The sequence below is a fragment of the Myotis myotis genome, unplaced genomic scaffold, assembly GCF_014108235.1.
Source record: "Myotis myotis isolate mMyoMyo1 unplaced genomic scaffold, mMyoMyo1.p scaffold_m19_p_6, whole genome shotgun sequence".
NCBI classification, from domain to species: Eukaryota; Metazoa; Chordata; class Mammalia; order Chiroptera; family Vespertilionidae; genus Myotis; species Myotis myotis.
Window position 1 is genome coordinate 5,128,644 of NW_023416368.1, and position 13,520 is coordinate 5,142,163.

Sequence of the window (13,520 nt, forward strand, 5' to 3'; positions counted from 1 at the left end):
CGTGAGGAGCTGTCCTGACAAGGGGGGGGGTGTCTCTCGGGACAGCGGGCAGAGGCCTGGGAGAGGGAGGGGCGCGGCTCCTTGGGGAACTGAATGGAGGTCGCTGGCTGCAGTGTGGAGCAGAGGCAAGTGGGGGTCGCTGGCTGCAGTGTGGAGCAGAGGGAAGCGGGGTGTGGCAGTCAGAGGATGGGCGGGGGCCGGGCCAGGCCAGGCAGGCTCTGAGGCCATGAGGAGGCTTTGCACTGGAACCCGAGCCCAGCGCCACGGTCAGGCTGCATGTAACAGCCTCCCTCTGTCTGCCACAAGGAAGGCTGCCCGGGGGGGCCACCGTGCCTTTGGAGACCGGACGAAGGCTGCTGCAGGTGCAGGTGACAGCGGGTGCCTGGCCTGGGTGTGGGGGGATGGAGAGGAGGGTAGGGGCGCCAGAGCAGGCGGACTCCCTGATGGCCAGGGCATGACGTCTCCTTCTGGAACCATTCACTGGAAGAGAAGCGGGATGGTGGGAGGGAAAGGCACTGGGTTCCGTGTGGCTGCTGAGCTCGAGGTGCCTGGAGACATCCTGGGAGCCGTGTCGGACGCCTGGTTCCCAGATAGCGCCCCTCCATGGGAGGGAGCTGAATCTACAGGCCTCGTGGGCAGCTACGGGCAGCGCCAGGCGGCCCCTGGGGTCCTGGGCACAGGCTGTACATAAAGGACTGCAGCTCTAACCAGTCCGACTCTGCGAGAGCCTCATCAGCGGCCACTTCTTGGGGAAAGAATGAGTCAGGCCAGGGCCAGGGCGTTTGGTTTTTACTAAGACCCTGCCTCTGTGCCCCAGCCCCTCGTGTGGAACGGTGGGCTCGCTCACAACACACACCGGGGTCACAAGGGTGTTCCTAGGAATGAGAGCGAGGCCTGAACGGCTCAGCCTTCAGATGGCTAGGCCTCCAGCCCATCAAGCCGGGAACGGCCCAATCGGGTCTGTGGGCATTCACGTGGTCCCGCCTGCCCCTGCGGAATGTCCTGATCCCCATTCTACAGGCAGGAAACCGAGGCTCAGAGAGGGTGAGTCCCATCCCCAAGGCCACACAGCAGGACATGGCTAAGCTGCAACCCCAACCTAGCCCGGTCTGCCTTCTGCCCGAGCTCCAGGCCTCCCCTGGCCTCCTCCTCCTTGTCCTCAGCTTCCAGGGTCAACGGGGAACACGAGGGGGGCCCTGGGCCTCCGAGGCCACGGCGTGCGGGGTGGGGAGACAAGGGCCTGTGCTCAGCAGGCTTGTGGCGTTGGCCCGCATCAAGGAACAGGAAGGACCAATGAGCCAGGGGGAGGAGCGGACAGGATGACAGGGGGTGGTGCTGGAGGATGGACATCTCAGGGCCGAATGCTTCAGCGCCCGATTCCCACCCCAGCCTCACGTCGCAACTCAGGAGGGTGGTTGAACAATGAGCTTTGGGGTGATTAACAGAACGGTCACTGGGTCACCGAGGGAGAGCCCCAGCCGCCCTTCCCAGCCCAGTGAGACTCTTCCTTGAAGCCGCTCACCTCTCCCACTTGGGAGGCGGGCCCCGAGCAGCACTGAGGGATTGTGGGATGATGTCACCCCTTGGCAATCCTCGGGAGGTGACCTCAGCTCCCAGAGCAAGGTGAGCCTCAGGTGTGGCGCCCAGGTGAGCACACCCTGGAGGCCCCCTGCGGGAGGCCCCTCCCAGCCCAGGGGCCCCCGCTCCCCAGACAGAGGGGCTGGGGAGGGTGGGAAACCCACTATCTGCCAAGCTCAGGCTGTTACGTGAGGCTAGAGCTGGCTGCTCCCAGGCGCCTCCCTGCAGAGCCCGGGGCTGTGGGATGAACGGTGCAGCCACCTGTGCCACTGCCCGATGAGGTCAATGCGGCCACCTACCTTCCGGGCGAGTCCCAGGCAGCGTTCCAGGCTGCTGGCTTCCTGCCGCTCAGCCGGCACCACAAGCCCACCCACTGTGTCATCCCAGGGGCCTGCCAGGCTGGCTCACCTCGTTGCCCAGGGCCGAACTGGTTTTCACAGGTCATTTTAAAAGCCCATTGGGAGCAAAAATAAACTTTTTATGGATTCAGCAAAGTTTGGGGACTCTGGTGAGGGCGGTGAGAAGACCCTGGGGCAGCGACAGACGGATGTGGGCTCGCCCCCTGGCTCTGCCACTGAGAAGCTGGGGGACCTGGGACAAGTCGCTTCACCTGAGCCTGTAAAATGGGTAGAACTTTCTATGAAGTGTAAAGGCAGGCAGAATTAGCCCGGCCGGCGTGGTAGAGCATTGACCTGTGAACCAAGAGGTCACGGTTTGATTCCCAGTCAGGGCACAGGCCCTGGTTGCCGCTCAGGCCCAGTGTGGGGCGTGCAGGAGGCAGCCGGTGAATGATTCTCTCTCATCATTGATGTTTCTAACTCTCTCCCTCTCCCTTCCTCTCTGAAATCAATAAAAAAAAATATATTAAAAAAACATAAAGACAGGCAGAATTAATCTATGGTAACAGAAGTCAGAATGGGGGGGGGGTATTACTGACTGAGAGCGGGGACAGGGAACCTCCCAGCTTGTGGAAATGTGTTGTCTGGTCAGGGTGATGGTGACGTGGATGTCGGGGTGATGGTGATGAGGATGTTGGGGTGATGGTGACGATGTAGAGGTGATGGTGACGTGGGTATTGGGGTGAGGGTGACGTGGATGTCGGGGTGATGGTGACGATGTAGAGGTGATGGTGACGTGGGTGTCGGGGTGAGGGTGACGTGGATGTCGGGGTGATGATGATGTCATGTAAATACAGGCAAACATGCATCAAGCCTCATCTTCGAGATCTGTGCACTTTGCCGTCTCTAGGCTATAGACGCGTCACTAAAAAAAGGAAAGTGAAACAGGAAGGAGGGGAGAGAGAAAAAGAGGAAAGGAGAAAGACAGACAGACGAAAATGGGCTATGGATTCCGGCTATTTCCCGGGCTGTGTGAGGACTGGCCATAAAACACAGGCTGCTCGGGCAGGGCTGTCTGCCACTCACTGAACTCTGTTAGATGGCATCGTGGTGGAAGTCCAGGCTCTCGGGGTCAAACCCTGGCTCTGCCACCTCCTGGCTGACTGACCTTGGCCAAGGGGCTTTGCCTCCATCAGCCTCGGTTTCCCCAGATATAGGACGGGGGCAACCACAGACGTGGTGCGACCTTCGTAAACAGTAAGTGCTCCATAAATGTCCACTACTTTCCCTGCTATTATTAATACCAGTGTTTACTGAGTTGATAACAACAGGTACAGCAACAGTATCCAGGGTGCTGTGGTGAGGATTAAATGTGTTCATGTGCGGCCTGGCTGGCGTGGTTCAGTGGTTGAGCGCTGACCTATGAACCAGGAGGTCATGGTTTGAGTCCCAGTCAAGGGCAAATGCCCTAGTTGTGAGCTTGATCCCCCGTGAGGTGTGTGTAGGAGGCAGCCGATCAATGATTCTCTCGCATCATTGATGTTTCTATCTCTCTCTCCCTTCCTCTCTGAAATGAATAAAAAATGTATTTAAAATAATCAATACATAAATGAATGTGTTCATGTGTGTAAGGTGCCGAGCACCGCCCTGGTAAGTTCCAAGGCCCGAGTAAAAGCTGGCCTCTCTTATGACTAATCAGAGGAGATGTCCCCGTTCCGGGCTCCCCGATGGTGGGCTTTCCCAGGTCGTATCTCATTTAATACGCAGGACTAGCCTGGGTTTGATAGGGGTTACTTTGTTCTTTTCACAAATGAAACCAGATGGCCTGGCCAAGGTCACACGGTCACAAAGCGGTAGAGGCAGGATCTGAACCTAGAGCCCCGGGAGCCCAGTGCCATATTCTTTCCATGGAATGACACTGGGTGGGACAGGAATCAGTGAAACTGAGGGGCAAGGGGCGCCCAAGTAGATGATGCAGGTGTGACCATCTTACTGATAATCATCAGGTGCTCACCCCCATCCACGGCCCAAATAGCCACAGGGCCTGGAGGTGCTCAGGGATTCACTCCCTTTGTGCCCCCAAAGCCTCCCTCTGCCACCACCCGCCACTCCCCACGTACGCAGCAGCGGACTCCCCCACGAGACGAGGGCTGAGCCGCCAGCACAGAGCAGGGGTTCACGTCTCCGCAGACGGAATGAACGGGGGAGGTAACCAGCGGGGCTGGTGGAGTGGGGGGCACATTCCAGGTGGGGGGACGCCAGACAGCGTCAGGGAGTCTGCGGATGGCGTGGGGGGTGTGGGGGGGTGAGCCTTCGCCATGTAGGGAGAGGAGAGAGGAACTGGGGAGGTGTGTGTGGGGAGCGTAGGTGGAATGCAATGGAGGGCCTTGAAATTCTCGGCTGAGGCGTTAGTCCGATGACATCTATGGAAAACAATTTTATTTGCTTTTAAAAGAGCACTTGAATAGTTCGGATTCCTGCCCAAAGTCCCTGACCTCCGTGCTTCACAAGTGGGTTTAATGGAAACTTACACAGCAGTGAGGCCCGAAGCAAGGGCTGGGGTGGGAGGGGGAGGGGAGAGACGCAGGTTATGTAAGCGAGCTCACGGAGTTTGACACCCTGACCATTCCAGGTGTCATGATGCCCAAGAAATCAGCCCTTCGCAGACACCCAGGCCTGCCCCCACGCCTTCTCCACGGCTGCTGCGCTAGGACCCTCGGCCCCTCTGGCCTGGGTCATCGCCAGCCTCCTCGCCTGGGCCCTGGCCTCCGGGGGCACCTCTTCCTAAGAGGTGAGCGTTTGAGGCCTGAACCGGACCCTGCCACTGTGCTCAGACGCCTGCAGGCTCCCGCCGCTCCTTCACGTGACTACCGTGGCTCTCCACCCGGCCTGGCTCCCGGGCTCGGAGGGAGAAGTCAGCTCCTCCTCCTCCTCCTCTTAAGCTACTGGCCTCCTCGCTCTGGGCCTGCCAGGGGAGCTGCGAGGACACGGGTCACGGTAACCTGCCAGTTCCCACGGGGCGGGCGGTGGCCTCCTGGAGTTCCAGCTGCTCGGCCACCTCACCTGGAGGGAGCATCCAAGTCCCAGTCAACTATTCTGACCGAGAAGCAGGGCTGCAGGCGCCCAGGGAGCCAAAATGCTTGGGGCAGAGAAGGGTGGGAGACAGGCCAGGCGATGCTCTGGCTCCGCCACTGACTAACTCACTGACTGTGGTGTTAGCCTCTCGGTGCCTCAGTTTCTCCAGCTGTAAAGTGGGGCTAATTCGAACGTAGTGCCCACTTCACGGGGTTCTGTGAGCCTGGATGAGCTGCTCATCGTGAATGGCTCACCTGGGTGGCTGGCACCGGTCGCCCACGATACACATTCAGAACTGGAAAATTACGAGGTCTTGTATTATGCTACCAATTGTCAACGGAGAGTTCCGGCTGCTAGTTTCTTATTACAAATCCTCATCAGGTTAATAATTCAGAGCAGCCAGAGCCTGGGCAGCCAAAGGCTGGAATGTTCCATGGCCACGTTCTCCGAGGCGGGGGAGGGGGGGGGTGCTTGCTGCCCTGGAAAGTCAGGCCTCAGAGCACCCTGGGGGGCCCTTTCCCAGCATAATTAACGCCTGTCCAGGGCCCAGGTCGGAGTCCAACCACCCAAACAAACAGGCCCTCCTCTCACCCACCGGCCAGGCCAGAATAGCGTCTTATGTCACAGATAACCGCAGGCCAGGCTTGGAGCGGTGTGATCCAACCCACGGTGACCTCATTTCCGGGGGGGCGAAGGGCGGGCTGACCCACTGCGGTCACACAACTGCCAGGGAGGGCCGGCTGCTCCGAAAAGGAAAAGAATGGCGACGCTCCGTTCTCCCGAATCGGCAGGGCTCCCCAGGGCTCAGACGAGCTTCTGAGAGAGGGAAGACCCCACCGGAGCAGCCTGTTCCCTCTGGTTTCTCTGTGCCGTCCCAGTCCGCACCCTGCAGAGTCCCTGTGGGCAACTTGTGTACTATGGTGACCTGGCAACAGGAGCGAGGGGCCGTAGGGTCACTGCATCGCCCTGAATGGAGCCTCGGCCCCGGCCCCGAAAGGCCTCTCTTCTCGGCCCCACTTCCCTCCCTCGCCAGCCGCTCACACCCGAGTGGGAAAGTGCTCGTGGGCCCCGGGCCGGACGCGGGCGCACACTCGGTGAATAGCCTCCTGTTTGGGCTCTTCCCTCACCCTCGCCTGGCTTCCTCTCCAGGGACCTGGTGGGACCGGCGCGTCCAGGGTGCCCCCAGGAGCCAGGAAGAGGAAGTCGGGGCGGGCGGAGGGCAGGTCGGTGGGAACACTGCGCTCCTGGGAAGGAGAGCCCTGCCCTGGGTACACAGGAGCCGTCCAGGCTTGCAGAGCGGCCTTCACCCAGCAGCCGGGGCCCCACCTGCTCCAGACGCAAGCTCTGACGTCAGAGCTCACCTGCCGGCCCCTGCCTCAGCAGCTACCTCGATGGGGGGGGCGGGGGGGGGCGGTTCTTAACTCAAGGGGGGGGGGGCGAGGAAAAGCACCTTCACGGGGCCTGACTGCGCCAGGTGCTGAGCGCCTCACAGCCCTTTAGTGTTACCTGGGGGAAACGTGAAAGGGGTAAATGCAAGGAGAGACGGGCCTACTGATATCAAACGTTATACTCGGTCCTTTCAGGAAAATACAGGCAAACCTCGGTTTATTGCGCTTCTCGGGTGTTGTGTTTGTTTCGTGTTAATATTATTTTTATGGATTTCAGAGAGGAAGGGAGAGGGAGAGAGAGGTAGAAACATCAATGATGAGAGAGAATCATTGATCGGCCGCCTCCTGCTCAGCCTCCTAACTGGGGATCGATCGAGCCGACAACTCGGGCCTGTGCCCTGACCGGGAATCGAACCGTGACCTCCTGGTTCCTAGGTTGAGGCTCGACCACTGAGCCATGCCGGCCTGGCTTTGTCTTGTGCCGTTTTCCACCACTCTGTGAGGACCCCGGGCTAAAGAAAGGATCAGGGGGACAGGGAAGGGGAGTGGAGGGCAGGAAGTACATCCAGAAGCAAGTTAAGGGGAGGTGAGGCCGGCGGGCCTGTGGGGCCGCCTCCTCGCTGCATGCCCGTGGGCACGTCCCCGCTGTCTGAGCCCGTCTCCTCACCTGTGTGGCTGTGTGAGGCTTAAAGGTGGTCATGCTTACACAGCAACACGGCCCCCTGGGCCCAGCAGCTGTTTCAGCTCCCACTGTCCTGTGGCTGAGGGAGGCGGAGGAAACCTAGACGTTCCGTGAGTAAAAGAGAACATTCCGGTGCCGGACGGAGGAGCGAGCGGCCAGGGCTTAGCCCCGTGCTGTCTGTCTAGGTCCTCAACACGGACACAGAGGCCTGGAAGCCTCGAGCCCCTGGCCAGGGCAGGAAGCTCCTGGGGCTAATTCCCTCTCAGAGGGGCGCCCGGGCCGTGACTAAATCATTCCGTCGGCATCTGTGCTGCACGCGGCCGGAGCACTTACTAGGAATCGGGGAGGGTCCGCGGCGCGTCAGCTGCTGCCAGGAAGCCCGCACCGACCCCCAGCGGTGGGCCGGGAACAGGGCCAGGGTCAGCAGCCTCGCCCCCTCGGGCGGGAAGCGGCTCCCTTTCTCCGAAGCCTCCCGGCTTCAGCATCCAGTGACCCCGGGAGGAGTCAGAGGGAGAAAAAGCCCCTGGCCAACCAGCGGGACGGCAAAGAGGGCGCCCGAGCCGTGTCCATCGGGGACCCAGGAGGCCCCCCAGGACGGACCCAGATTTCCTCTCCTGCCGTAAGGCAGCGGCGTGCCCTTTGGCTCCAGCTTTTAATCCCGTAAAGAGACAGAGGGGCGGGGGTGCCAGGGCTTGGAAAGAGAGCTGGGAGGCCTGAGGTTTCTCTCCGGGTTAGAGCCCCTCCCGCTTCTCCTCTGGGGGCGCTCTGGGACGCCCTCCGGGGGTAACTTACACTTCTGTGGTTATGAATCCGGTGAGCTCCGAGAGGAAGAGGAAGAGGATGAAGAGGCAGCAGCAGACAGAAACTGCAAGAAACAACAGAGACGCACAGTCAGGGTGGAGGCCACACGAGGGAGGCCGTCCCCCTCCCCCCACCCCGCTCCCCCCCCCCCCTCCCCCTGCCTCCAAGGAAGAGCTGCTCAGAGGGAGTGGAGAGACCCTCCTGCACACCTCAGCCCCTCCCTACTCTTTTTTTTTTAAAGAAGTGATTTTATTCCTCTTGCTTGGTATTTTTAAAAAATATATTTTATTGATTTTTTTACAGAGAGGAAGGGAGAGGGATAGAGAGTTAGAAACATCGATGAGAGAGAAACATCGATCAGCTGCCTCCTGCACACCCGCTATCGGGAATGTGCCCGCAACCCAGGCACATGCCCTTGACCGGAATCGAACCTGGGACCCTTCCGTCTGCAGGCCGATGCTCTGTCCACTGAGCCAAACCGGTTAGGGCATTACTCTTCTTTTTTTTTTTTACATAAAAATATTTTTTCTTTTAGAGAGGGAGGGAGAGGGATAGAAACATCAATGATAAGAACCACTGATTGGCTGCCTCCTGCACACTCCACGCCGGAGGATCAAGACTGCAACCCGGGCATGTGCCCTGACCGGGAATCGAACCGTGACCTCCTGGTTCACAGGTGGATGCTCAACCACTGAGCCACGCCGGCCGGAAGCCCCTTCCTACTCTTGATCTCCATAGGAAGCAGCCCCACTCCCAAAAAGGCAGATTGATATGACGGATACCAAGTCTACAGCTCTGGTACTGACCTGACCAACCCCCTAATGGGCAGCCCCTTTGAGGGGCCAGCCTGGCTTTCTTCCGCAAGAGCCATTTAACGCAGAGGTCAGTCGGAAACACAGGTAGCCAGGTGGTGGTCACCAATGGGTTGCTTGGCTTGAGCGGTACATACTTTAAAATACGGAGGCAGCATCGAGCAATCTGGACATTGCGTGTCAAAGTCCAGCTTCTGGCTACTCCAGAGCACTTAAGCCCTGGACCCACGTGGGGTCTGAGCTCACCAGTTTGCCACAGGCCCCGCCACTCCCTCTTGCCTCCCTGATTCCTCGTGTCCTTGCCGGTCACGGGAGCACAGACGTATAAATCCTTTCTTTCTCTAAGCAAACGGCGGTGCAGGGGACACACCCTCTGCTCACCCAGCAATCCAGTCTAAGCAGGTGCCACACCAGTTCATGCAGAGTGCCTGCGTGTGATTGCTTTTATAGCCTGGACGTGAATTTCAAATGCCTTCTCCCGCTGCTGAGCAAATCCACTGCAGGGGACTGTCCGAGTTTCCGGGCTTCCGTCCACCCCTTCTCACCTGCAGCGGCAGCGAGGACGCGGCCAGGAAAAGAACCCCAGCAAGGGGGCCGAACGCCCCCTCCTGAACAGCATCACCTCACAGGGCACCCACTTTTCAGGATCGTTTCTACCCCTCTCCCCTCCACCCTCAAGCCCCAGAACCCATAGGATGCTGCCGCGATGAACAAGCCCCAACAAGCAGGCGTTTTTGAAGGTCAGTGCTCACTTAGGTCTGTCCGGGTCTCCTCGCTGCCTTCCTGGCCTTCAGCCTGCACAACGGGCCCCACTTCCTCCCTCTGTCCAGGTTGGAGGTGGAGAGACACGGCCGGCAAAGCCTCTTGCTGAAACCTGCGTGCTTTGTTCAAGGCTCTGATGAAGCCTGGCCAAGCCGCAGGCGGACACCAAGGGCCCAACGACCCTGGGTCACCCGAGCTCGGTGTCCACTCCCCCGCCCCTGCCCGCCCCCCGACCGGGAGGACAGAGACGGGCTCCCGGCACCACGGCGGCCTCGGGGTCTAGCACGGTGCCTGCCTCCGAGGAGATACGAAGCACATGTTTGTTGAATGAATGAGTGAAAAGTGCGAAGGCTGGACGAGGGCTTTTCAATCCATGTTTGGGCAAGACGCTACGGCTCTCTGACTCCAGGCTTCTTCTGAGACTGACTCAGGCACCGGCGGGAGGAATGTGACCCCAGGAGAATGCTGGCCAGGGGGCAGCCAGCCAAGGGGACACTGGACCCGAGACCGAGACGCCGGGACGTCAGTGAATTGTCCAAGGCCACACGGCCGCTGAAGGGGCGGAGGCGACACTGAGGCCCGACCCGTGAGTCCCCGCGCCCTGGCTGGTTTCTCCGGTTATTCATAGCAGTGATCGCGACGTCAGGAAATGTTTGTGCGTCTGCAGCCCCGCTCGGCCGGCCGTGCGCTCCTCCAGGACGAAGCCCAGGGCCCATTCATCAGCGTGGTCCCGGGCTTGGCGCGGGGCCCGGCCCCAGGACCCAGTTCACAAATATTTGTCCACTGAATGGTAGCTGAGGGCTGGCTTCCCGGGCCTCACGCCTTTCCTCCCGCGGGAGGGAACTGCTACCCGGCGGCGCGTCGTGACAAGGACCGCAGAAGAGACCGCATCTCCGGGGGCTCCGTGGCAGCGCCTTCTAAATTCTACCCCACGCAGGCCCTTTGACCCAGTCGTTCCTCTTCTGGGAAAGTTACTTTACAGAAATAACCGTACAGGGACACCGAGAGGTATGACTGAGGATGTCTGTGACAGCAATACCATGGAATCAGCCATGTCCACCCTCCGCAGGCTGGTCACACACACAGTGGGTCACCCAGCTCATGCAATCTGACACGGCCGGAGAGAAGAGCCTGGTGGCCTACTATGTGCTGGGACGAAGGTGTCCGGGACAAATCAGCTGGGAGGAAGGCGGGAAGATGGTGTGCACAGCGTGCGCCCGCCTGTGCTGAAAGCAAAGACATACGCACATCAACGCCTCGCTATACTTTCAAAAAAATTCTAGAAGGATACACGCTGGTAGTAAACCTACTGCCCCGGGAGAGACTGGAGAGACGGAGAAGAGGTTGGAGCTGTCCGCTGGGGGCAGGAAGGGCGCAGGCCGGCCGTGAAGTTTCTGGCCCAGGTTCATAAAACAGCTGAGCAGGGAGAGGAGCAGGGAGAGCAAGCCCCTTTCCTCTCATGTCCCCGAGTATCCTCTCTGTGGGGATCAGCCACAAAGCGTCACAGCTCCCGCGGTCACAGACCCGCGTGGGCTGCGGGCTCCAGGAGGATGGCCATCCGTGCACCGAGGACTTAGCAAGCCCCCCTCACCCCCACATGCAACAGGCATGATGTCCTTTCACCCCCAGATCAGGAAATGGAGACTCAGAGAGGTGAAGTGACCGGCCCAAGGTCACCCAGCTGCCAAAGGGGAGGATGAACACAGTTCTGCCGGACCCAGGGCCTGTCCCCTCCCCGGGGGCGTGGGGACGGCATCCTCAGCTTCCCTGAGCCGAGCTGGAGGGAGGGAGAGCTGGGTGGGGCCAGCCAGGGTGGGGGGTCCCTGAGGTCATCCCTCCCCTTCAACGGCCTGCCCTGGGAGGCCACGGTGGGCTCCAAGCTGAGGGTCTGACCCCAGGGGACAGTCCCTGGGGAAGGTCCCTCCCCTACACCAAGCACTGGAGAGGCCACGGGTGGGGTGGGGGAGGGGGAGGGGGAGGAAGGCAGAGAGGCCCACTGAGTCCCAGGCCAGTCCGGCTCTGCCTTCTGCGAGCTGTGAAACATCAGCGAGCCAGCTGACCTCCCTGAGCCCATTTTCTCCTCCGTCATTCCTGCCTGCATGGCTCCTCTGGCGTGTTTTTATTTTTTATTGTGGAGCAATACCAGACACAAAGATGGCACAGGAAGTTCCCACACGCCTTCTCCCAGCTTCCCCGGACGTTAGCTAACATCTGGCAGGTTTGTCAAAAGGCCTTAGTTGCCATTGTCCAATACGATGACCAAATAAGCTACAGTCTTATCCAGAGCCCGTTTCCCAGAGTGACCCGCTCCTGTTCCGGAACCCACCCAGGCCCCACCTCACGCGCAGTCGTCACAGGCCCGTGTCTCGAAGCTGCGACAGCTCTTCAGACTGGCCTTCTTGCTTGTCAGGCGTCCTGTACGATGCCCCCCCCCCCCCCCCCCCAATCTGGAGCTGCCCGATGCTTTCTCATAATTACACTGGCTCGTGGTTTGGGGGAAAGATCGTTCCATGGGCGGGGGGACGGGGACTGTGACATCCACATGACATCTCACTGGTGTATCCACATTAAAGTGACTATTTCCTTTCCATTCTCATCCCTCTCTAAAATATATTTTTCTTGATTTCAGAGAGGAAGAGAGAGAAACATCGATGATGAGAAAGAATCATTGATCGGCTGCCTCCTGCACACCCATAGTGGGGATGGAGTCCGCAACCCAGGCATGTGCCCTGGCGGGGAATTGAACCGTGACCTCCTGGGTCACAGGTCGACCCTCAACCACTGAGCCACGCAGGGGGGGCCCGTTCTCGTTTCTTCACAAGCGAGGCGCTCAGCCCAGCCCACAGTCCACAGGAAGAGAACCGCGCTCCGACTCCTGGACGGGACGTATTCCTATAGCATTTGCAATTCTTCTCTGAGGAAGAGTCATCCCTCCCCCCATCGGTATGGACTCGTGGACCTTTTCCTGGGGCGACGAGCCGATAATCCCATCGCTTATTTTGTCACTCGCACTGCCCAGCCTCGGGCTCCGGGCTCCCTCTCCCAGGCTGGCGTCCGGCCCACGCGCCCCAGCCTTTGCTTCTCCGGCGGCTCTTTGCTTCCTGGCGAACGAGGCGTCCAGGTTTCTTTTGTGCCCTCCTGCCCGCTCCTGACGTCAGCCACTTCTCCAGGGCGCCCTGCGTCCTTTTATTGACGAATGACATTTAGAACCCAACATCTGGGTGAGATTTTTATTATTTTTTTCAATGGTTAAAACCATGCTTATGTCAAAAACGCAACTAGTTTAAAAGGCCTGGAGAGAAAAGGAAGGCTCTTCCTGACCCCTGAGCCCCCGTGTCATCTCCCAGGGCAGCGACGAGGAATGATTTCTGGTGGCCCCTTCCGGAAACAGGTGCCGGCAAACCTCACAGGATGGGTGAGGACAGAGATGAGGGGAGGAGCTATATGAAGGGCCTGGCGAGATGCCAGTCATTTCTTCCTGCCGCCATCTCTCCATTCCTCTGGCCTAGCAGTTCTGCATGGGGAGTGGGCACAAGAGTGGGAGGGGGGAGGGAAGAGGGGGGAGGGGAGAGGGCGGGAAGGGCTACTCACTGATGGCCCCGGTGTATGTCGGCTGCGTAAGGTCCTTGGGCACCTTCCTGTAGATGTCAAATCTGCGGAGAGCAAAGGGGATGGGGTGAGACGGGCACAGAGAGCTGGTCTCGGGCAGCAGGGGCCGTGGTGTGGCTGGCGTGCCCCATGGCTCGGCTAACCTCGGCTCTCCCGGGACCAGCTCCGCCAGGAGCCTGCGGGACACCCCGTCGGATGGGCCCCGGGCCCCCACACTGCCCTTATACTTGTCTATCTTCCTCAGGACACATGTTGGCACCTGAGAGGACCTTGACCCACATTTGGTTATGTTTCTTTTTAAAAAAATATATTTTTATTGATTTCAGAGGGGAAGGGAGAGGAAGAGAGATAGAAACATCAATGATGAGAGAGAATCGTTGATTGGCTGCCTCCTGCAAGATCCCAGACTGGGGGTTGGGCCTGCAGCCCGGGCATGTGCCCTGACCAGGAATCAAACCATCACCTTCCAGCTGAC

General features: G+C 59.5%; 1 protein-coding gene across 5 annotated transcripts in view; it reads right to left on the reverse strand.

Moving 5' to 3' along the window:
- The window catches only part of ERGIC1 (endoplasmic reticulum-golgi intermediate compartment 1), an 85,191-nt gene that overhangs the window by 31,679 nt on the left and 39,992 nt on the right, over positions 1–13,520 (reverse strand). For all 5 annotated transcript variants that reach the window (XM_036313338.1, XM_036313334.1, XM_036313336.1 and 2 more), the window contains 2 exons: positions 13,028–13,089; positions 7,854–7,926 (listed from right to left, as the gene is read on the reverse strand). In XM_036313338.1, coding sequence (XP_036169231.1) covers positions 7,854–7,926; positions 13,028–13,089 — 135 coding nt within the window. The remainder of the gene's footprint in view (positions 1–7,853; positions 7,927–13,027; positions 13,090–13,520) is intronic.